Source organism: Calypte anna, chromosome 23 (assembly GCF_003957555.1).
Source record: "Calypte anna isolate BGI_N300 chromosome 23, bCalAnn1_v1.p, whole genome shotgun sequence".
Taxonomy (NCBI): domain Eukaryota; kingdom Metazoa; phylum Chordata; class Aves; order Apodiformes; family Trochilidae; genus Calypte; species Calypte anna.
In genome coordinates, this window is record NC_044268.1 from 3,143,542 (window position 1) to 3,167,621 (window position 24,080).

The window sequence follows — 24,080 nt, forward strand, 5'->3', positions numbered from 1 at the left end:
TGAGGACCAGCTGCCTGGCTTCAGCCCCTCACCAGCATCACTCCTGGACCCCTACACTGTCCCTGCCCCGCAGCACCTGAGCTCCATAGAGCTGGATCTGGGGAGTGCAGGGCTTGGCTGCTCCCACTGCCAGCATCCTAGTGATGGATGGGCAGGAGAGGGGGGCAGCCACTGCCCTCCCAAGCCCCCTGGGGATGAAGGTGCCCTACATCACCAGAGAATGCAGTGGAGTGGCCTCAGCAGCTAAAAACAGAGCAGGAGGCATAGGCATCTGTTGGCAGGGGCACACGTGTCTGAGCAGCCACTGCCCCTCGGCCAGCATCAGGCAAGGTGAGGCTGAAGGGTGGGACAGGCACGGGGAGGAGGGTGAAAGCCCCTCTGTTGGACTCTGTCCATCTTATACTGGGGAGCCCACAGTTGTACACAACACTACAGATGTGGTCCCACTTTATTGCGAGGCAGCCTACCCACCACACCCCCTGCCCAGCACCAGCACCAGCACCGTGGGCTGCCGGGTGCCTCTAGCACCCACGCAAGGGCCGGGCTGTGCCGGTGATGGTGAACTGGGAGCTCAGGACCTCTGAGGGTGCCCGTGTCTGCTGGCCCGGCTGCTGCCCACCAGCAAAGAGGGTGAAGGTGCCAGGTTCAAGGTGCCAGTCCTGTGCCCAGACAGCACGCTGCTCGGCTGTCACCTGGAAGGACAGCTTGGTCTCCTGGCCGGCTGGTATGGCCACACGGCGGAAAGCCACCAGCTGCCAGCGCGGCACTGGCACCGACGACTGCTCCCACCTCAGGTAGAGCTGCACCACCTGCCCAGAGGGATGGGAGTCAGTGCCCACAGGACCTTCCAGATACCCCCCAGCCACATCCATACCCCACTGTGCTCACCTCCTCACCATCCCGCTGCCCCGTGTTTTCCAACACCACAGACACGGAGAGGTTGGCACAGAGGGGCAGTGATGGGGGGCTTAGCACCAGGTCCCGGTACTGGAAGGTGGTGTAGGACAGCCCGTACCCAAAGGGGTAGAGTGGGGCCTCCTGCCCATAGTACCGGTATGTCCGCCCCTCCATGGTGTAGTTCTCCATGGGTGGCACCTGCAGGATGTGGGACTCATGGAGCAAGGCAGGGCTGGGCAGCATGGGCAAGCATCAGCCCTGCATCCCATGGCTCTTGGCAGGGAAGGGGTATCGGTGCCACCGTCTGTCCCAGCCTTACCTGGTGCATGCCCATGGGCCATGTGGCTGGCAGCCTGCCGGCTGGGTTGGCCCCCATCTCACCCAACAGGACCCTGGTGATGGCCAGGCCAGCGGCCTGAGCAGGGAAGAAGCAGGCCAGGATGGCCCCCACACCCTCATGTGCCTGTGCCCAGCTCACGTCCAGGGGCCCAGCGTTGAAGAGCAGCAGGATGACAGGGCGGCCAGCAGCTAAAGAGAGACCCTGGTCACCCAGAGCCCTGTGCCAGCACTGCTCAGGTGACCCTGGTGTGCCTCAGGGATGAGGAAAGCCTGGGAGGTTGTGACAGCCTCAACCCCCAGAACCCCAACCAGCCCCGCCCAAGCCCACAGAGCCCTTACCCGCCCGCACAGCACCCTGCAGCAGCTCCAGCTGGTGGCCTGGCAGCAACAGGTCGCTCCGGTCCTTTGCCTCTGTCTCCAGATCCACCCCTGCATGGGGACAGCCAAAGAATAGCCCCTTACACCCTGCCCGGGCACCGGGAGCAGCGGGGCACCAACTGCCTTGAGGGGCCAAAGGGGCCCCAATCCTCTCCTCCTCCCCAGGCTGAGCCCACCCAGCACCCTCCCCACTCCCACCTACCTGTTCCCAGGCAAACCACCACCACGTCAGCAGCCCCCGCTGCACCCACCACCTCTGCCGGGTGGTACCGCTGGCACCGCGGCTCGGGGCAGCCTGCTGCAAAGCTGACATTGACCTGCAGCATCTCCAGCCCTCTCCTGCAACAGAGAGGAGCAGAGGGCACCTTGGGTTTGGGGCACCTTGGGGACACTTGCCATGTCCCAGGGAAGGGATGAATAGCAGCACCGGGGAGGCTCACCGGGGAGTCTCACCGGGGAGTGTAGATGTACCGCGGCTCCGGCACTGGAGCGTAGTCCCCAAACAGCACCCGATGGTTGTCAGCAAAGGGACCCACCACCTGTGAAAGGCAGAGGGTGAGGGTGGACACTGGCAGTCCTGTGCCATGCAGCTCTCCCAGGGAGGGAACACCTGCACGCCCAGGGCACCCTGCCCACCTCCCGTGTCCGTGCTCACCGCCAGGCGCTTGCCAAGCAAGTCTGGAGCCTTGAGGGGCAGCGTCCCCCGTATGTTCTTCAGCAGCACGAAGCTCTTGACAGCAGCTTCCAGTGAGAGGTTCTGGTGCTCCGGGGTCTGCACGGCACTCAGGTCCAGGGCACTGTAGGGGTTCATGGCCGGGGGGTCGAATTCCCCCAGCCGCATCCGTGTGTAGAAGAGGGGCCGGACCCGGTCACGCAGCATCTGTGAAGACCCCGACACCGAAACCTCGGCTGTGCTTGGTGGGGGCAGCCCTGGCTCCCTGCCCACACCCCCAGCCCTGCTCCCCTTGGCTCACCTGCAGTGTGATGTTGCCCGTCTCCAAAGCCTGGGGGATGTGCATGAAGACGTTTCTCCTCAAGCCATAGGAGACCTCCAGGTTGCAGCCGGCGTTCATGGAGGCTGCCGTGCAGGTGAGCAGGGAAACCACTCATCATGGCTGCACGATGGCCGGGGACCCTGCACCCATCCCGTGAGCTCACCAACTGCTGCCTCCAGGAAGGTTCGTGTGTAGTGGTGCCCCAGCACGATGAGCTCCAGGGCCCCCTCATCGCTCACTACATAGCCCTTGAACCCCCACTCTCCACGCAGGATGTCCGTCAGCAGCTTCTTGTTGGCACAGGCAGGAATGCCATTGATCCTGTGGGAGAAGGAATGGGGAAGCCTGGAGGGATGGACACTTGGGCACCCCATGGGCCATGGGCAGCCCGGCCCGTGCAGCCCCTGCTACAGTCAGTACCGATTGTAGCTGCACATGAAGCTGTAGGAACCAGCACGCACACACGCCTGGAACTGGGGCAGGAAGGTGGTGTGCCAGTCTCTCTCCAGCACCTGTGAGTGCCACAGCAAAGGGGTCAGCACCATGGGGGCTGCCCACCACCCCACAGCCCCACTGTCCCGTGGTCCTGCTGCAGGCACCTTGGCATCAAAGCTGAGCCTGGAGACGGGGATGTTCTCAGGTCCTCCGTGCACACTGAAGTGCTTGCAGCCAGCGCTGGCCTTGATGTAGCGGGGATGCTGACCCTGCAGTCCCTGCACGAAGCTGTGGGCCAGCTCTCCACTGAGGAATGGGTCCTCCCCGTAGGTCTCCTGGGTGAGGTGCAGGTGGGACATTGCTGGGACCTCACGCTCCTGCAGCAAGCACTCCGAGGAGCTGCTGCCACGCTCCAGCCACTCAGCCACAATCCTGTGTGGCTGGATCCCTCACCCCCTGCTCACACCTGGTTCCTGCCCCACAGTGGGTGCCGCATGATGTTGAGGACAGGGCTGAAGCAGCTGAGCCCAGTGTGGTCATCGTAGCGCCCGGTGGCAGCAAATGTGTTGTGCTTGGCTCTGACCTCTGTAGCAGTGGCATTGGCTACTCGGTAGATGAGCTCAGGGCTGTGGGAGAACACGGAGGTGTCAGGAGGAAAGGATAACGGAGGGGAACACATTTCACAGAGCCATATCCCACATCCCCAAGGGCACTGTATCCTGTGGCAGTCTCACAGGTGGATACAGGCTGCCCCATCCCATGGCAGATGTCCCAGGTGGGTCCCCAGCCCCCTGTTCCACATGACCCTACAGGTGGGTAGCCCATCCCACGGGATCCCCCCGGGTGGATCCCCAATCCCACGACCCATGTAAACCACCTCATGGACTCCATCCCCGGTGCCCCCCAGCCCAGTGCCGGTACCTGAAGGTGGCAGCCAGCCCCAGGGCCTGGGGAAAGGCTGTGGCCCAGCCGGGTGCCTCCGCATCCCCCCGCAGACACTCCGTGTTCCAGTTGTAGGGCCCGATTCCCAGCCGCGGGATGGGGGGTGCGGGGCCGTTGCCCATCGCTCCCCCCCTCGCCACCTGCGGGCCAGCGGCGCTGAGCAGGGGGGTCCTGGGGCTGCCCCCGCTGCTCCCCACCGCCCCTCACCTGCAGCACCAGCTCGTCGGGGCTCAGACGGCCCATCAGGTCGTCGAGGCGGCGTTGCCACGGCAGGGCCGGGTCCTGGAAGGGGAAGAGGGGGGTTGCGGGGGACGGCTCTGCCCGCCCCGTCCCGGCAGCCAGCGCCGCGCACAGCAGCAGGGCCCGGACCCCTGGTACGGCCGGTCCCGGGGCCGCCGCGCTCCACCGGGCGGGCGGGGACACGGCTGGGGGCGTCATAGCTCGGTTTGGCTGCCCGGGATGGGCCCGGTGCTCCGAGGCCACGGACGGTGGGCGCAGCGCGGCAGAGCGAGGGGCGTTGCGGAGCGGCTGCCCGGCCTTACGCCCACTCGACGGGGCGGATCAGGGCGGGACCGGGGTGGGGGATGCCGGGGCGGGAGGTGTCGGTGGTTGGTCGGGTCGGGTCGGGTCCTGCTGGTTGGAAATCTTGGAGTGCGGGTCTCGAGGCGAGGGATGCCAGTGTCGGGGGACCTCGGGAAAAAGGGAACCTTCGAGACCCTCCCGGTGCAGGCACGGCGGTGAGCGGGAACTGGCGGAGCCAAATCGGCTCCTGTGACCCCCCGGCAGCAGCGGGACTGGCACGGCCGCCCCCTGCTCGGGGTTCGGGAGCACTCAGCGCCCCACAGGCTCTCCTGGCCTGGCCTCGGGACCCGGGGAAGCAAAGGGAAGGGCCTTCATTAGCACGCTGTGATTTAACGAGAGCCACGGAGCCACGCGGTGACTGGGGACAGGGCACCCACACACCGTGTGCTGCAGGGTCTCCAGCCTTTGCTGTGGTTTTCTATCCAGGAGATGCTTGGGGGAAGCAGAGAGCACAGAATGGCCCCTTACCCACCCCTAGTGGGATGGGGCCGGGCGACGAGGGAACACGGCCATCCCATCACCTCGCTGGCGACGTGTCCCACTCCTGCCAGGGATGGAGGGGACCTTGGCAGTTCCCCAGCCCGAGCTGACCATGCCAAGAGCTGGTATCAGGCGCTGGGACCGGCAGCCGCCAGCTCGGCTGCGCTGTCGGGGGACGCAGCCATGTAAGGCAATGCCAGCGGGTCAGCCCTGCTGCTCCGTGGGGACAGGGATCCATGGCCCAGCTGTTGGATTCCTCAGCAGCTGCGGGGAGAGAGGTCCCGCTGGCAGCTCCCGCAGCATGTCCTCCCCCCCGGCACACAGCCCCCATCACACTGCCCGGAGCAGGAGACCTACCCAAAGTTACACACAAATAACCACCAGCTTCCCCTGAGAGCTGGGGCTGGGGAGGCTCAGGAGGAGCCCCAAGCCAGGCTGGTTTTGGGGACACCCCCGTCCTCTGCCACATTTCCACACAGCCATGTCCATTCCCACTCGTGTGTGGTGTGGAAGCCCAGCACCAGCTCTGTTCCCATACATTCTGTGGGCCGGGGCTCTGGTCCTTCTCTGACCCACTAGCTCGCTGCTGGGTTCGGCTGTTCTCACCCCAGAGACCGGTGGCTCTGCCAGGTCCAGTGATTTCCAGCACCGTGTGACCCAGAGCAGCCCTGGGCACACGGCCACGCTCACTCCGGGGCTTTCACACGCGGGAACGGTGAGAGCCGAGCCCCGGCTCAGCCCCCGCCAGCCCCACGACTCCATGTGCTCAGCTTCACCCCAACACACCCAGCACAGGCCCGGGGAACCCAACCCCCCCCGGCCAGGCCCTTGCTCTGGCGATGGCTCCTTCCAGCAGGAGGAACCCTCCAGAACCATCCACGGCCACCACTGCGATCGGAGCGGCCACGCAGCACCCGGGGACCCGGCTGCTGGCTGGGCTGGGCTGGGCGGTGCGGGTGTGGATGCGGGTGCAGTGTGGGTGAGGGAACAGGTGCGGGTGTGGGGCGGGTGCAGTGCGGATGAGGGAGCGGGTGCGGGCTTGGTTGCGGGTGCGGGTTTGGGTGCGGGATTGGGCTGGGTTTGGGTGCGGGGCTGGGTGCGTTTCGGGTTCGGGTGCGTTTCGGGTCTGGGTGCGGGTTTGGGTGCGTTTCGGGTCTGGGTGCGGGTTTGGGTGCGTTGCGGGTCTGGGTTTGGGTTCGGATCTGGGTGCGGGTTCGGGTTCGGGTGCGTTTCGGGTCTGGGTGCGGGTTTGGGTGCGTTTCAGGTCTGGGTGCGGGTTTGGGTGTGGGTTCGGGTGCGTTTCAGGTCTGGGTGCGCGTTTGGGTGCGGGTTCGGGTGCGTTTCGGGTCTGGGTGCGGGTTTGGGTGCGGGTCTGGGTGCGTTTCGGGTCTGGGTTCGGGTTCGGGTGCGTTTCGGGTCTGGGTGCGGGTTTGGGTGCGGGTCTGGGTGCGTTTCGGGTCTGGGTTCGGGTTCGGGTGCGTTTCGGGTCTGGTTGCGGGTTCGGGTGCGTTTCGGGTCTGGGTGCGGGTTCGGGGTTCGGGTGCGTTTCGGGTCTGGTTGCGGGTTCGGGTGCGTTTCGGGTCTGGGTGCGCAGGGAGCGCGGTCCAGGGCGCTCCCTGGCGGCTGCTCCGGGCCCCGCCGGGATTTTCCGCCTCTGCCGTTACACGGCGCAGGGCATGCCGGGAAGGCCCCGGGGCATTCTGGGGCGCGTAGTTCGTTGGGGCGGGGAGGCCTGCGAGTCCCATGGTGCCCCGCGGCGGGCCCGGTGAGGCGGCGGCCCGGCAGGATGTCGCGACAGGGAGGCCGCGGAACCGAGAGCAAGAAAATGGTAACGGCGGGACCACGAGCCTCAGGAGCAGGGCAGACCCCGGCAGGACCGGGCCTGTGGGCCCTGGGGCAGGGGAGGGGATGGGGGAGGCGAGGCCCGGCCCGGCTGTGCGGTCGGGGCCTGTGGCGCTGCCCTCCCGCCCGCCGGGCCTTGTGGGGAGCTCGGGGGATCGGCCCGTCCTGCCCTGCCCCGGTCCGTGGTACTGAGGGGAGCTCGAATGCTGCTCAAACCAGCCCATTAATTGTGGTTTGGTGCCGTGTCGGTGTCTGAACAGTGACCACGAACCGCGGCTGCGCGGCTCTCGGGGGTGGCTCTGTCTCCCCGCAGGCTCCCGCCTGCTTCTGCCCCTCTGCACTGCCAGGGCTTCAGCTCCTCCTTAAAAGCGACGGGTTTTACTTAAAGAGCTGGCGGAACTTAATCGGAATTGTGGCGTTTTTGTAGCCCCCGAAGGGTTCCGCATCGCTGAGACCTCAAGGTGGAAAAACGGAAATAATGGGAAAATCGTTGTGTGCTCTGATGGCATCAGAGGGGCTGGAAATGAAGAATTCATTTGCAGATGCAGATTTAGGAGTTTGCCGTGTTCTAATGCAGTAAAGAATAGCAACTTACTATAGAAATAACTCATAAAAAGAACTGACCAGCCCTGGGTTTGCACACCTGGGGACTGGTAACGGGAGGTAACAGAGTTGTGGCTTTCCAGTCAATGACAGCAGCCTGGTACCAGCTGGATTTCTGCCATCCATTCACCCCCTCTTGCTCCAGCTGCCAAGCCTCAGCTTTACACTACTTTGGAGGATTTCAGTAATTTTAGTAGCCTTTTTTTGCATGCCTGAAATTCTCTGCCAAGTGTCTTGACTCTGCTAAGGGAGATTTCCACCTTGTCTGAGTGATGGGAACTTGCAGGACTTTTCCAAGAAGAAAGCAGAATTGTGAGTAAAACAAAAAATAATTAAAAAAACCCCAAAACTAAGAATGTGGCAGTTCTTTAGACTGCAAACCTGCCAGCACCAAGGAGCCTGACTGGTCCTTTTCAGGTGCCTGCAGCATTTTGGTAGTGACAAGGTGGAATTCCCCATCTCTTCTAACAAACCCAATTTTCATTCACTGAGTGTTGCCCTGGGGGAATTTTTCCTCCTGGTGTTTGTCTTGGCTTTGTGTATCTTGTTCAGGATGAAGTGTGATCTGTGCTAACTCTGATGTTGTCTCTTTTCCCTTCCTTTCTGCCCACCTGCTGCTTTCATTCTCTAGTATTGGTATTTGCCATTCATTTCACCTTCTGCATCTTTGCATCTCATGGTAGGTGAGAGGCTTTTAATCCAAGATTAGACTCTGTGATGTTTCTGAATGCTAACACTGAAAAGCAGGAAATAAATGATGGTTTTTTATCTCTTCCTAGAAACACTTCCTTGGGTTCTGTGAAAAGCTGGAGCCTGTTGGAGCTTTTTGCTTTGCAGCCTGAAGTGACTTTGTTAATCACTGGTCTGGCTTAATGGCTCCAGAGGAAATGCACTTTGCTTCAGGCTGAGGAGGGGTGAGGGGGCTCCTCCCTTGGGGTTTTCTGCAGTGAACTGTGGTACCCCAGCCAGGCACAGGAAGCACCACACAGACCTGAGCTGACCCCAAATCATCCTCACTGTGCCTTGTCTGGCTCTGAGGAGCTGATTCTTGTGTGTGAAGCAAATTATGTGTCTGGATAACCTTCCAGGGATCAGATAAGTCTTGGGGTTTTTTTTCTTGGTAGCAGAATGCAATAAATCTGTGGGTCACTGAGTGGTTTTTGTCCTCTGGGAAGAGCCTCACAAACCAGACCAAGGTCTGAGCCAGGTCTCACCTCCAGGTCAGTGGCTGAAACAAATTCAGGTCCCTGGCAGCTGCAGGTTGAGCATTCCAGGAGGGGGTGGGTGGCACTCAGAGCAGCCTGGAGGTGTCATTCCAGGATGTGCCCATTAAAGCAGAGATGCTAATTGGCAGCTAAGAGCTCAGCCAGGTCAGGCTCAGGACACATTTATGGGAAGTACTCAGCTCTGGTGAGGCCACAGCTTGAGTCCTGTGTCCAGTTCTGGGCCCCTCAGGAAGGAGATTGAGGTGCTGGAGCAGGTCCAGAGAAGAGCAAGGAGGCTGTGAAGGGATCCAGCAGAATTCCTGTGAGGGAGCTGGGGGTGTTGAGGCTGGAGAAGAGGAGGCTCAGGGGAGACCTCATCACTCTCTCCAACTCCCTGAAAGGAGGTTGGAGCCAGGGGGGGGTTGGTCTCTTTTCCCAGGCAACTCTCAGCAAGACAAGAGGGCAGGGTCTCAAGTTGTGCCAGGGGAGGTTTAGGTTGGAGATGAGAAAGAATTTCTTTCTGGAGAGGGTGATCAGGCATTGGAATGGGCTGCCCAGGGAAGTAGTGGATTCTCCGTGTCTGGAGAGATTTCCAAAGAGCCTGGATGTGGCACTGAGTGCCATGGGCTGGGAACCATGGGGGGAGTGGATCAAGGGTTGGACTTGATGATCTCTGAGGTCCCTTCCAACCCAGCCCATTCTATGAAGTGCTCTGTGTATGGAGAGGCAGAAAAAGAAAGTTCTGGATTGTTCCTGCTCAGGGTTTCTCTTTCCAGTTGCCTTCCAGAATACCAACAGGGATCTCCTGATGAAGCAGCAAATCCCTTTGAGGCAGCAGGTTTCTGTGCCCCCTCTCCAGGCCCAGGGAAGCAGCTCTGGACACAGCTGCAGCAGTGCTCAGTTTGTTTTCTTTTTGACTCGTGCTAAATCTTGTTGTTTCTGCCCAGAACTCAGAGCTCTTCACACTGACCTACGGGGCGTTGGTCACCCAGCTCTGCAAGGACTATGAGAACGATGAGGATGTCAACAAACAGCTTGACAAGATGTGAGTGGCTCTGCTGCAGCCAAAGAGCCTCGTGGGGTTCTCAAAGCCTGGCAGATGGAGTTTTGTTTAATACAAAATATCTTTGGTCTCTTCACAGGGGTTACAACATTGGGGTGAGGCTAATAGAAGACTTTCTGGCCCGGTCCAATGTTGGGAGATGCCATGATTTCCGTGAAACTGCAGATGTTATTGCCAAGGTAAATGGTCAAAGCTTGGCTCTGACAGGTTGTGGCTCTGTTTTGCATATGAGGATGGAGTATTTGTTGTTTCTGGGACTGTTCTGAGGGTTGACTTAGATTTTGGAGAGATTAAAAAAAAAAAAAAAGAGATATCAGATCCCTGAGTACTTCTCAGGGTGGGAATTGGGAGATAGGGGTGAGGTTTTCAAAACTTCAGTAATTTTACAGTCATCTCTTGTTCACCCTCTGTTTGACATAACAGATAGCATTTAAGATGTACCTGGGCATCACTCCGAGCATCACCAACTGGAGCCCTGGAGGTGATGAGTTCTCCTTGATCTTGGAAAATAATCCCTTGGTGGACTTTGTTGAGCTCCCTGACAACCACTCCTCTCTCATCTATTCCAACTTGTTGTGTGGAGTGCTGCGAGGGGCCCTGGAAATGGTGAGTGAACAAACATCTTTCTTCCAGTGATACCCATGAGGGTGCTGCCCAAGACTCTCCCTCTTATCACCCAAATTCAGTCACTGGGGACGTGTGGCCCTGAGTGGGGAGGTTAATGGGGCTCTGAACCACCTGGCATGTCCTGCCCTCAGCATCCTCCAGCTGGTGCTTCACAGTAGGACACTTTAGAGAAACTGATGTTCTAAAGAGGTGACAACAGCTCCTCTTTTCCTCCCCCCAGGTCCAGATGGCTGTGGATGTCAAGTTTGTCCAGGACACACTGAAGGGTGACAGTGTCACAGAGATAAGGATGAAGTTCCTCCGGAGGATTGAAGACAATCTTCCAGCTGGGGAAGAGTGAATTGCAGCTCAGTCTCCCGTGGGGCTGGAGGGGACCAGCGGGTTTGGGCCATTAGCTTTTGTCACAGATCCATAGGGATGTAGGGATCTAGTGCTCCTGCACATTCAGACTGACTCACTGACTGTTTAAAACGTTGTTATATTCTTCTACTGTCAATTCCATCTCCTGTAGAAGACGATTGTCTGGTTGCTGTTTATTTCATGAATCCATTCTGAAGCTTTTTCATAAGGTGATGTCTTTTTTGTATTCCCCTGGGGACTCTTTCTACACAGTTTCTGATGGTGACGTTTGGTTGTGTGAGAACTGCTGCTCAGAGCCTGGGAGAGCTCCAGCCTGCTGGAATCCCAGTCTGCTTTACTGCCAGGATTGGAAAGAGAGCTCTCAGAGCCACTGATGTACTCTCCAATGCTGTCCTTAAAAAGAGGTGTTTAAAAGTCCTTTGGAGATAAGTGCATGGTATTCCCACAGCTCAAACTGGCTTCCTGTGTTTGATTCTGTAGTTGTAGTAAAATAGAGGCTTGGTGAGGGCTGGGAGAGCCCTTTGAGTGCTGGCATCTCCTCAGGGTGACTCTGGTGACAGAGCAGTGGCAGGGTCGCTGTGGCTGCTGTGCAGTTTCTCATCCCCAGCAGCCTCCTGACTCCCCTCTTGGGGAGGAGCTGATCCAAGCCATGGAGCAGCAGTCACCATTTTAAATGGAGAAAATGGAAGTGGCTGCAGTGCCACCCGTGGCACCCATGGCACATGGTTCCACAGAACAGGACCCACAGCTCTGGTCAGTGTCTGGGAGGCATTGGGTGCCTCCCACAGGTAAAACCCCTGCAGGGGTGGAGCTGTGGTGGTTTCTCACTGATGTTTAGGACACAGCAGTTTCCCTGTTACTTGGTGAACCTCGGCAGCCTGCGGCACCTGGTGGTCTGTAAAATAAATGCAGAAAGGAGTGATGCAGCTCAAAAAGCAAAGACATTGAGCCCTCGGCTTCCTCTGCCATCCTGTTCAGCAAGAAAACACAGCCAGAGGTTCTGTTCTACCACTTTACCTACCATGAAGGTGCAGACCCACAGAGGTGAGCGGGAGCTCATGGAGTTTATTCACTTCCATGGGTGTCCAGACACCTCAGCAGGTCTATACCTGAGTGTAGGGTGAGGGAGGGAAAGTTGCTGCTCCTGCTGCCTTCCTTTGGGTTCTCTGCATGAATATTGGTCATCTGGACAACTCAGCTTGTCCCTTTTTATTCCTCAAATGAGCGAGCCCTTTTTGGTGGGAGGGTTTGGATACCCCAGGTGGGAGCAGTTGGAGGAGCTGTGGGGGGGTTGGAGGTGCTGTGTGGTCACACTGCAGAGGTGAAAAAAGAGCAGCCATTTCTCATCCTTGAGTGTTCTAAGTCACTTTAAAGCTACATTTTAAAAGCAACTGCATTAAAAGAATCCCAGTGTCAACTTTTTGGTTTCCTTTTTGGCTTTTTTTCTTTTTTTTTTGGTGGTGCTGGTGAGGAGCAGCGGCCGCGCGGGGCTGGCAGGGTGACGGCAGAGCTGCACCAGGAATGTCTGGTGTGAAAGCTGCTGCCTGAAGGAACCTGCCCGATATTCAGAGCACGGAGGGACTTGTGGCTGGGGAGTGGGGCTGAGGGACTGATGGGGAAACCAGACAGTCAATGTTTGCTTGTTTGAGGACTGGCCTTTCTCTGCCCCGGGAATGCCCGTGTGTGAGCAGGGACGCACCGCTGCCAGCCCGCAGCGAGGCCCCGTGTCCCTGCTGACATCCCAGCTCAGGGGGGGAGAATTTTCCAGCAGAGAGTGAGCTCCAGGTCCCTTTCCCTCTGGCGAGCAAGGGAATGTACTCACCCACCCCCACGGGAAGGGGTCCCAGCCAGGGAACCACAGAATTGAGGGAGAAATCTGCTGGGATGACTGGGTGAAAACCAGCCCCGACCCTCTGGAAGAAGAAAACCCAAAAAAAGTGCATTTAAGCAAATTAAAACTGTCTACTACCGAGTAGCTCATTGTAGACAAGGGGGAGAATATGCAAAAAGCTCTGTTTGAAACCTACTAAATATTCCCATGTGCTGTTTATAGGAAACAAATGGTGAAAGGCACGCTGCCTCCATAAAACCCTGCGCATGGCTGGGCTTGGAGCGACGCCGCTCCCCGGCTCGGGGTTATTGAATCCCCACCACTTTCATGTTGTGCCAGGCCTGACCCCTGGACACATACCATGGAGGGGAAAGTTGTCTTGTGGAAATAATCGACATTCCTAGGGAACGATTTAACCTAGCAGGAAAAGAGGCAGCTTCCAGCCTTTCGCATCTCTGGGTGATGTTAGGGATGACAATAGCAACAAGTGGAGGGAGGGGGAGGGACATGGAACATGAGCAAGGCTGCAGGGCCTGGGGGGTGTCCAGGTCCAGCCACCCACTCTGCCCAGCCCCCTGCTGCTCACCCACCCCTTGATGACAGCAAGTGGATCCTGCTTCACCCAGACACCATGTCCTGACCTCATCCCTGACTCCCAGAGTGATGGTTGTGGGAGCAGTGGCAGTCACAGAGGGGCTTTGCCAGCCCTTGCCCTCCACAAGTGCCATCTCCTGTGGGGGGCTGGGTCCTTCTCCCCTGGCTGGTGGGAGCAGAGCTCCCAGCCCCACTTCTGCCACCCAACCCAGGGCAGGCAGCATCCCCAGGCAGCATCCCAGCACTGCCAGCACCCACTGATGGAGCTGGGACAGTGCTGGGAGCAGAGCCCGGACAGGATGGGGAATCTCTCTGGGAGGGGAGCATTTCCAGACTGGTGTCCTCACTGCCGGGGTTGCTCCCCCAGCTTTCAGCCAGATGTGCTTGGCCAGGGTGCTGGGTGCTCTCTGGGGCCATGAGAAAGATATTTCACAGGGGATGGCAGCTCCTTAGCTGAGGAGCAGGCAGTGCTGGTGGGGACAGGCTGGCTCAAATGTCCCCCAAACCCCACATGTGTGGGACATGCAGCCCCCAGTGCCTGCTGCAGCCAAGTGTTACAAAGCTTGGCTGGTGGTGGCACTGAGGCCAGGCAAGGAGCTGCTGGGGGAACTTGCTCCATCCAGACATGGATCCATCCCTGCCCCAGGACTCCCAGCTCCCAGTGAGCATCTCTCCATGCTGGGTGCCCCAGAAGTACCAACGGACCCAGCATCTGCTCAGTGACACTCTGGCAAGTTTGGGTCTGTGGATGCTGTTACAAACCCTCCCAGGAAGCCTGACCAGCTTGCAGAATCCTCCCTCAAGGCACAGCCACGCAGAAAAAAATCACTATCCTGCCCCAAACGTGGTTTCCAAAGCTGGGACCACTGGCTGGCAGCTGCATTGGACCAGGGCAGCCCATCAGTGATGCTCCTGGCACCTGCCCTCCTGTAGCATCCCTCACCGGGGCTGAGGAAGAGAAGGAGGAGGAGAAAGAAGTGGTATCTGCACTTCCTCATCCCAGGCAGGAGGCACAAGCCCAGCGCCAGCCACACTGCTCAGAGCTCTGCCACGTTTTGGTGGTGTTTGGTATTTTTGGGTGAAGGGAAGGAGGCTCCATTGTTCCTTTTCCATTGTTTTGTGTTTCCTAGGCGGGACAGCCCCCTCCTCCCACACTCTGCCGGGCTGTGGAGCTCATCCAACCCTTTGAAAGCCAACTCTGCAGTGAAGTTTTCCTCTGCTGGGAAATGCCCTGAGATGCATCCCCTCTCCCAGGCACGAGCTGGCACCCGCACCACGTGCGGGGACGAGGGGAGATCCAGGGCAGGGTCCCTGCTCACCTCTGTGTCCCCAGGATGCTCCCAAATCCCTGCACCCCGCTTTCCTTCCCTACAGGGCCATCCCTGCCAAGCTGTGACGGGAAGGGACAGCCCCGAGCAGCAGCGTGACAGTCGCAGGGAAGCAGCTTGATCCCCACTGCTGCCCCCACGCCGTGACCCGCCGAGGACACGGGTGTCCTCCGGCCACGGGAGGGTCCGACCACGCCCCGCACACCCCCAGGCAGACCGGGACCGTCCTTTCCGCCTTTCTCCCTGCGGTTTCCCTGCTCTCGGTTTCTCGTTCCGCTCCACACAACTAAACCCCGATAATTAAAACCACAGCAGCCTCTGTCCTGCCGGCGGCAGCACCGGGACCCTCCGGGAGGTGCTCTCTGCCCGTGCGGGACGGGGGCACAAACATCGCCCCCAGCCCTTTGCACAGCAAACACCGAAGCCATTATCTCACTACCATCCCCCCAAAACAGATCCCGGGAGCGCAGCTTTTCTGATTTCATGGAAATAGTGCAAAATTTCCAAGGACTGATTAGCAAAGGCAACCGAAACTCTGGGAGTCCAGCGCGGGTGGATTTGCCCGGAGGCAGCTCGGAAAGCTGCTGGTGTTGAGCAGTCTTGGCCCAGGACAGGACCTTCAGCTGCAGGCCAGCAGCAGACAGGCATTCTGATGAGAAATGTTTGTTTGCTTTTAAAATAGTTCTAATTGTGGTTTCCAGGGAAGGGAGCTGCTGAAATGGTCTGTTTTATCCCGAGCTGCAGCAAGGGCATCTCACCCATCTGCTGTCCCAGGCAGGAGCAGCATGCCAGGGACAGGGTGGGAGCAAATGCCTGGATGACAGGGACTGGGCTGTGGCCGAGGCTTCCAAGCAGCTGTTAACAGAGAAAGGGGCAAAATTATTTGAAAATTTAAAACCAATCCCATCTCTGAATGTAGCAAAGCCCCAGACTTTCATCTCAGCCCCAGGATCCTGCTGGCTTCTCCCTGCCCATCATGTGTAGGCAGCCTAGACACGGGATCTCAATCAGGGGAAAGTGCTTGCCAGAACAATGTCTCTTTCTCCAGCACAAAAATATTGATTTTCTTTTAATTACTGCTAGCACTGACATTCAAGAGCCCGGAGAGAAGCTGCCAGGCACAGGGCCGGCTCTGCACCAGGCTGAAGCTCCACATCCCTGTCCCACCTGGGGGCAGGGAGCTCCCCCCAGCCACCCCCTGCCCCCGCTGGAGCCAGCATCTGCCCCGGGACCAGTGCTGGCACCACAGCCTCTTGCCCAAGCTCCCAGCCCAACCATTATTGCTCCCCCAGGCCCCGAGTGGTGAGCCATTGCTGGGAAGCACTTGAGCAAGATGCCACAGAGGAGCTGGAGGGATGTCCCCTACATGGAGGGAAGAAACCCAGTGGCTTCCTTGAGCACAGAGCACCAAAACAACCCAGTGGGACCTCTGCTGCCTGGCATGGAATGGACTGGGGGGAGGGAGCAAATAGGGAATGAGGGATACTCTGGGCTCCAGCAGAGTATCCCCAGACTCCAGCATCCCCTGCCCTCCTGCATCCCCCAGGCTCCAGCTCCCAGGCAGGCAGGGTGCTGGGAGCCATGCTGTGGGTGCTGGCTGGGCAGGAGCTGGGGAACAGAGCGTTAACCGGGTCAGCCAGGCTGGGGAGAGGAGCCCAAGGAATGAGGAAGCTGAGGAGAGGGTACCCGTAGTGGAAAGGGCTTGGCACAGGCTGTGGAAAACGGAGGCCTAGAGAGATGTGACAGCAGGCTGGCCTGGCTGGGAGCACCACACAGGCGTGTTTAAGCCTTCAAGCCTGCCATTGTTCTCCCCTAATTATTCCCACTCCCTGAGTATTACACCCCATAATTCAGGAAAGCTGAGTAATGGAAGAAACAACAGCAATTTTAATCTCTCAGTACCGGTGGTCTCCACCAAAAAAATGCTTTCAAGAGCTCTGCGGTTGTGACTTCCTCAGTTTGGTGGGCAGCAGCGGGGAGGGAGAGCATGGCCACTGGTGCTCAGCTGGGACCAGGGGTGAGGAGGGGAGTGGGGCCAGGACCTTCTTCTGGGTGAGGGAAGAGGAGTAGAAGGAACATGCAGGGTGCTGGGAGCATCCCCACCACTGGAAGACCCAAGGGGGCTTTGAGGTGATGCTGGCCAGGGACAAGGGGGAAGCCCCTCACCCACTGCACAGTGGTTGGCACAAGGAAGGACCAGAGCCAGGCACAGCACCAGCCCCACAATGTCTGCCCCATCCTCTGCTCTCTGCTAGACCACACGAGAGAGCTGGCCATCAGATTTTGGTCAAAACATGTTTTCCTAAACAGGAACTGTTTTTAAGAAAAGGAAATTCTGCTCTCCCTAGAAATGCCTTTCAACAAAAGCCACCACAGGTTTGTTCCCCAAGCAGCAAGCATTGGGTAAACACAATCCCAGCACCCAGACCTGCCAGCCTCCCAGGAGCTGCTGGAATGGCCACAACTTCCATCCCTCCTCAGCTCCCAGTCCAGCAAAAACACCAGAACAAGCCCAGGTCTGCCCTACCCCAGCATGCTGCAGAGCCAACAAGTCACACCAACCAGTGCCCTCCCACTGGGGATGCTCAGCAATGCTAAGGGCAAACAAACAGTGAAGGAGGTCACAGAGCTGGGCAGTGACAGGGACATGGCACAGGGGTCATGCTAGGACCAAAGGGGACAGACCCAGCAGTTCTCAGACATGGTTTAGCATCACTTCCCATCAGCTGATCTGTAATTTCAACTACTCGATGCTCAGCTCCCCATTCTGCTTAGCAAAGCTTTGTTTGAGGTTGAATCCTTGTCCCAGGTACAAGCTAGGGTGACAGCTCTGCCCAAAGCATCCTCAGAGCCACAGGACAAGCCACCAGCCCTGGGGGACAGGACACCCTGCAGCCACCATTAGCATCACCCCTAATGACACAGCTCAACCTGCTGCTGCCTCCAGTGCTGCCCTTTGGCATGTCCCAAATGTCCCTAAGGTCCCTGAGGGTGACAGGGGAGGTGGGATGGGGTGGCCTGGAGGTGGCTGTGCTGGCGGCAGTGGGGCGAGCAGCCTCTGTGTGGTCTGCAGCCATCTGGATGTACTTACGGCAATACTGCAGCAATTGCGAAAAGATCAAAAATCTTCAGGCCAACCTTGATTCCCATTGCATTTTTTGCATTTTTGAGGACTCGAGTCTAAAACCTGACAGTGGGGAGGGGTGTTGCCTGCACAGCACTGCAGGACTGACAGCCGGGCTGCCCCAGCATTGCTGGGAGACACCAGGACTGCTCTGTTGGGCTCTTGGTACCTGGCACATGGATCCAGCCCCGTTTCTGAGGGAAGGGTCCAGATCCTTACTGCACCCCCGGGCCTCTCACTACCAGCAACAGGAGGAAGCATTTCAGGTCTTCCCATCCTTGAGGCCAAGGAAGATTCCAAGAAGCCATCAACAGCCACGCCTGCCCCCAGAAATGCCCTGCTCCTGGCCAGCTGCAACCCCCAGGGCTCTGATCCCCTCCAAAGTTCAGCTGGAAACATATGCCAGCCATCCTCATCCTGCCTGGCCGGGGGATGTCCTGGCAGGGGCCAAATGGTGCTGATTGCCTGCCCAGGAGCCGCCTGTGCTGGAGAGTTCTGAGGTTTGGACATCTGGGAGTCAGGCGCCCTGTGGCACAGCCAGACCCGCTCCCACAGAGCCCTTCATTCATCCCTGCATCCCGGGGGGGCTCCAACTCACCCCAGCCAAATGTTTCCCCACAGCTCCTGTCCCCTCCAGCCCCTCTCAGTAAAGGGGGAAGAAAGTAACTGCACGGCCAGCACCCACCTGTGTCTGTAGAGTACATCCAGCCCTGGGTGCTCCAGCAGCCGTGTCCCTGCACCCGCTCTGTGAAGAGGAAAGGACACGTGTCAGGGTTCTGGTTTCAGAAGAACCTCCCGTCTGTAGCAGCAGAAAGTCATTACCAACCCCCATTAATTGGGCAAGGCTGGGGCGGGCGCATCCTGCTCAGGCTGAGCCCCAGCTGAGCCCCAGCCACCGGGTGCTGCAGCCCAGCCCAGGCAGCCAGCGGGCTCCCGGCTTTGTCGTTGCACCAGCAGATGAAGGATGAGACCCTTCTTCACCCCACAGCTCCCCCACCCGGCCCCAGGTGCCTGCAGAAGTCTCCATGTTCATTTTGGGCTGGGATAACAGTTGAGCTACTCCAGCTGCACGTAATTTACCTCCCTGGGCACGGGAAGGGTTAAACCTCCTCCTCTTCCTCCCCAGTGCTCACCTGGGGTTCCAGTCCCAGCCTGACCAAGTGCTGGTGGTGTTTCCAGCCTGACCCCCCAGCGGCAGCCTGTCCCTCGCCGTGGTGGCACCGTGGCACTGGGACACGGTGCCACCACGGCACGGGGCTGTGGCTCTGGCTGCGCCCACCCGTGCCGGACCCGCTGGCACTGCCCTCCACACAGCCTCGGCACTGTCGCCCTGCACGACAGCTGCTCAGGGATGTGCACCCCAGGAATTAATGGGTACCCATGGCAAGGGGACACACACACACACAGGCACCCTCTCTGCTGCCAGCCCTGCCCGTGCTGCCTGAGCAGTTCAGTCATTAACGGGAGTGGGGCTCGTTTGCCTTTTCCCTTGCGCCTCCTGGAAAGGGGCCGCGGAGTGTTTTACAACTAAAATAACAAATTATTTCATAGCGGCTGGAGCTGCCGGCAGCGCTCGGAGCCGTCCCCTGCATCCCCTCCCCAGCGCTGGCACCACCGGCTGCACCCTGCCCGGCACCGGCAAAGGGGGCAGGGGTGATGGAGGAGGGGGAGCCCCAGGGGAGGGGATGACATGTCCCCACAGCTGCCTGTCCCCCTTGATGCTCACCCCCCTGAGGAGCCCCCATCCCCGGGCGGTGCCCCGGGACCCCCAGCCCCGCGGCTCCGGGCACCGGCAATGCCATGTCCCCGAGCACGACTCTGCGGTGTCCCGGTTTCCTCTCTCTGGGGACGGGATGGGAACCGGTCCAGGTCCCCATTCCCTCTGGATTGGCTCACACACCGTCTGGCCTCTGGGGGTGCCACAGCTGGTGACCACTGAGAGGGTCCCAGCACCGCCGACCTGCTGACAGCCCTAACAATAGCGTGGTTATGATAAACACCATAAAGCAACAAGTGCACTTCCCCATCCTGGTGAGCCCAGCCAGGGGGTGCTGGGAGCCTGGAGCCCACCAGGACCTGGGCTCCATGCCTCTGCTCCACTGGCTGGACCTCCACAGGGAATGACCCCATAAAATGAAGTGGCAGCTCTTTGGTGGATAATAAAACATTATTTTTCCCCCCTCTTTTACAACTAGTTTACTGCATAACCATTCCAGCAGCACAGCAGAGCACCAGGAGCAGTAACACAACCCCACTTCATGCTGCTGTGTGCTCCAGGTGGGCTGCAGGAGCCCTTGGGCAGCTCCCAGATGGGCTGTGGGACCCGTGGGAGCAGTACCCACCCCTGGTGCAGAATGGTGAGAGGAGAAGTGATGCAAACCAAGAGGGTGACAACAGCCAGGCCAGTCTGCTCCTCACAGCTCCTCCCTTGAACCCCTCAGTCACCCCTGGGAACAACCCCTGGGACAAAAGGACACTGTTCACCCCCAGCTTGAGGAGCAGATTTACCAGCTCGCAGCCAGGGGTGTTTATGGTGGGTTTAACTCTCAGCTCCTCTGTGGCTGTGCCTTTTTTGGAGGGAGGTCTCAGGCCATCAGCTCCCACCTGGGCTGGCTGGGCAGGAAAGGAGCTGTGGAAATGGTAGGTGAGTGCAGTTTTTCCATGCATATGTATATAGGAGCTGAGTCTGCTGCCAAAGTAAATACAACCCTTCCCTTTCCAAAAATGTCCTCCAGGAATTGTAAAGGATCCTGAAGCAAGAATTCTGTCTCAGATCCTTTACACTTTCTATGGGGGGAAGAGTATAAGCCCTCTTCTTTTCAACTCTAGAGAAGCTGATGTGCTGAATGTTTTGGGTTTTTTTTAATGACATGCACTGAGGGTGCTGGGAGTCAGAGCCCCGGCCATGTGTACCCCGGGTAGGGCTTACACAGAAAAACAATCCCAGTAAAGAGCTTTACAGCCACCGAGGAATGTGGAACCTTCACCATCCCAGCCGAGGCTTGCAAAGCTAATTGCTTTGGGATTTACTCTTTGGGGGGGTCGAGTCTCCGTGGTTGCTGCCTTGGAGGGTCCCAGCTGCCCTTGCGGTTCATTAGGATGCTGAACAGGGAACCAGAGATGCTTTTAGGAGGCTGCAGTGGTTGTGGGGCAAAAGCAGGAGCCCCACAGTTCCCAGCTGCCTTCTCCCCTTACAGCTGGGAGACCCTTCCTGCCCCACCAGGCTCCAGCTTGGGGTTGTAGTGGGACAGGTGACCATGGCATCGTCACAGCAAGCTGTCCCCTGCAAGCTGAGCACCTGGGACCTGTCCCCAGCCTGGCCTGGTTGAATGCCCAGGGCAGACATGCAGGGGATGCTTTAGATGGCTGATGCATCCTCGTGTCTTGCAGCCATCTGTAAGAAGGCTGTGGTGGCTGCTGGAACTGGCATCTTGGCCACTCTGGGTGCTGCATGCACACCCACTCCCTGCCAGGCCCCGGCTGGCAGCCCTGTTTTCTTTACGGATCTTTTCTTGCTCATTTAAGTGACTTTAGAAAATGGGATTTTGGCTCTTAAATCGTTCAGGGGCTTTTGAAAATTTGAGTCTAAATACTTTCCGAAGTGCATTTGTATGAAGTAATTCTCTCCAACCTCCCACAGTGGTAGTCAGATTGCATTTAATCCATCACTGAATGTTCTCGAAGGCTGGGATCTGGCACCACACTCCACACGGAGCCTCAGCTCGCCCCGCTCTGGGCCGGCACCACTTCTCCCTGCCCAGCTTCCTCCCACCCAGGGCACCTTGCACCTGCTTGTCACTGCCAGCAAAACCAGGATGATACACCCTGCACCCTGCCCTCGGCACAACTTGGCCAGAAAACCAGGCAAGCATGGCAACACACCCCGGCACACACGGCTCAGCCTCCCCTGCCATGGGCACACCGATGGACATGGGCACCAGCAGAATGGGGCTCAGCTCAGAAGAAGCTGCAGGTCCTTGGCCAGCCCGGACCCTGGCCCTGTCCCACCCCCACAGCAGATTTTCCCCACCAAGGAATGGTTTTCAAGGCACAGTTATGCGACTTATGGAAACGATATTCCAGTGCACAGGGCTGATTCGATTACATCCGTGACCCACCAAAATTAAGTTACAGCATTTTTCAGGCCTAGATTGAATTATTTCTCCTCCATCTCCTTCGTTCCTCTGGTGTGGAGCAGCAGGATGGCTGGGATGGGGACTGGGGGGTGGGCAGTGAACCTGGGCCTGATGAGCAGCCCCTGAGTGCAGCAGACCCCACTTACCCAGGCAGGGGACATCACCAGCTCACTCCCAGCTGCTGGCACTGCAAGCCTGATGCTGGCCTTTGAGGCAGTGTCTCTTGTGCCTCTGGGGAGTTGGGGCAACCACGGAGCCCTGGCAGTCCAGGCGGGTGCAGAGCTGCCAGGGGTTGGAGGCAGCAGAGCTGCTAAATCCCACACTAAGCCCAGCTTCCCTCTCCGGCCAGGAAGGAGATCCTGCAGCAGCAGACTGGGACTGACAGTGCCCATCACCATGCTGTGGAGCTGTGTCTGGGGCTGTGATACATCTGGGGTGTCAGAGCCACCAGCAGCTCCTCAGGCACGCTTGTCCCCAGAGCTGCACGTGCAGCATTTGGGATGGCACCATGGGGACACTGCTAAGGATGGGCAGAGGGAGGGAGCTGGTGTGTGTCCAGGTGGGGTAGGGCAGGGCAGCATGGCTGGGGTGGCAAGGGGACAGCACCCCAGGCTCTGTCCCATCGAAGGGGCAGGCACAGAGGAGTGATCAGCAGGACAGTGGGGAGAGGACGGGACGGTGAGAGTCCATGGGATTGAGTAATGTCTGTGCTGTCTCCGGGGGCTGCGAGCAGAGGAAATGCTTTGCCCGTGAGAGCTGCGGATAGACGAGGCCGGGTGGTTTCTGTCGGAGGCCCTTCCATGCTCTGCCTCACCCCGGGGGCTGCAGGTGGGACCAGGGTGAAGGCAGGAGAGGTGGCACTGGCAGGGCACGGCCGAGGTGCAGGCAGAGCAGTTTCTGGGGCTGCGGTCCCCGACCAGTCACCGGGCTCAGAAGTGTCCGGGAGCAGCCTCAGGGCTGCTCGAACCTGCTGACAGTGGCCTGTGACAAGGACCGGCTCTGGTGGCCCCCCCAAGCCCCATCTCCCCGGGCGGGGCAGAGCACATCAGCATTCCTGGGAGCAGGGTCCGGCCCCGCGCTGAGGGGAGGCATTGAGGGGGGATTAGCTGTCTGACGCCCCCCCCCCCCCCCCCTTGCTCAGGCGCTTAATACAGAAAACAAACACCCTTGTGCGCCCCGCCGGCCTCGATCCAGACGGGCTTTCTCCGTGCCCGTTGCCTGAGCAACCCTAATCTGCCTCTCGGGGCACAGTGGGGCCCTGCACCCCGGCCCGTGCCCCCCAGCAGTGTGGCAGTGCCAGAGGGGTCCCGGCCGTGCCAGGCACGCGGCTGCCAGCGGGACAGCATCGCTCCTCTGCCCGGGAATGGGCAACACAGGGGGCTGGGAAAAGCTGGAAGGGGGGATGCTCTCCAGCCTCCAGCTCCTGCAGAACCAGGGCAGTTCTGTCCCACTGTAGGATTTGAACCAGGAGGTAGCAGGGCCTGGCTTCACACATTTCCCTACTTTCCCGCTCAAGGCAGCAGGACTTTTGGGGTGCTGAGATCCCTCTGACAGAGCAACAGGTTAAGCAAATCCTGCTAGGACTGGTCCTGTGCCCTCGGAAGTGAACAGGCAGTGGGTTTGGAGGAGCAGGGCCTGGGCTGCCAGATGGCCCAAGAAGGGGGTAAGAAGGTTGAACCCCAACTCACTCTTCCCAGGGCAGTTTTGGAGGCCGGCAGCACTCATCTGTGGGGCCTTTCAAGACCAAAGTGGCTCTTTTGGTACCACTGGGTCTGATGTTGCTGCCATCATCATCACCAGGGCACCGGGCAGAATGGGCCCAGGGATGCAGGCCCCGGGGTGCGGGTGGTGCCAGTGGGCTGGAGGGGAGGGGGCCGAGTGCCCGCTGGTCCCACCACATAGGGGCCGGGGGGGCCGAACTTTTATTGATGTATTTTGCGCGCAGTCTCCCTCCTCCGCCGGAGGAACGGTGAAGTGCTGCCTGGCCGGGACCTCCGCGCAGGAAGGGAAAAAAAAGAAAAAAAAAAAGAAAGAAAGAAAGAAAGAAAGAAGAAAGAAAGAAAGAAAGAAAGAAGAAAGAAAGAAAGAAAGAAAGAAAGAAAGAAAGAAAAGAAAGAAAGAAAGAAAAGAAAGAAAGAAAGAAGAAAGAAAGAAAGAAGAAAGAAAGAAGAAAGAAAGAAAGAAAGAAAGAAAGAAAGAAAGAAAGAAAGAAAAGAGAGAAAGAAAGAAAGAAAGAAAGAAAGAAAGAAAGAAAGAAAGAAAGAGAGAAAGAAAGAAAGAAAGAGAGAAAGAAAGAAAGAAAGAAAGAAAGAAAGAAAG

The 24,080-nt window shown here is 58.7% G+C and overlaps 2 protein-coding genes across 2 annotated transcripts; one reads left to right on the forward strand and one right to left on the reverse strand.

Moving 5' to 3' along the window:
* Window positions 1–436: 436 nt before the first annotated feature.
* Window positions 437–4,540, reverse strand: LOC103527671 (beta-xylosidase/alpha-L-arabinofuranosidase 2). The gene is made up of 14 exons (XM_008492907.2): window positions 4,194–4,540; window positions 3,966–4,126; window positions 3,511–3,670; window positions 3,209–3,379; window positions 3,030–3,121; window positions 2,773–2,930; window positions 2,589–2,692; window positions 2,270–2,494; window positions 2,068–2,153; window positions 1,817–1,953; window positions 1,576–1,665; window positions 1,217–1,425; window positions 889–1,095; window positions 437–809 (listed from the first exon to the last, which is right to left on the reverse strand). Exons 1-14 carry the CDS (start codon window positions 4,422–4,424, stop codon window positions 522–524), a joined length of 2,319 nt encoding a protein of 772 aa, XP_008491129.2. The 5' UTR covers window positions 4,425–4,540; the 3' UTR covers window positions 437–521.
* Window positions 4,541–6,783: 2,243 nt separating this feature from the next.
* Window positions 6,784–12,165, forward strand: TRAPPC3 (trafficking protein particle complex 3). The gene is made up of 5 exons (XM_030464475.1): window positions 6,784–6,876; window positions 9,646–9,743; window positions 9,841–9,940; window positions 10,185–10,367; window positions 10,609–12,165. The coding sequence occupies exons 1-5, from the start codon at window positions 6,835–6,837 to the stop codon at window positions 10,726–10,728; spliced, it is 543 nt and encodes a 180-aa protein (XP_030320335.1). The 5' UTR covers window positions 6,784–6,834; the 3' UTR covers window positions 10,729–12,165.
* The last annotated feature ends 11,915 nt before the right edge of the window (window positions 12,166–24,080 follow it).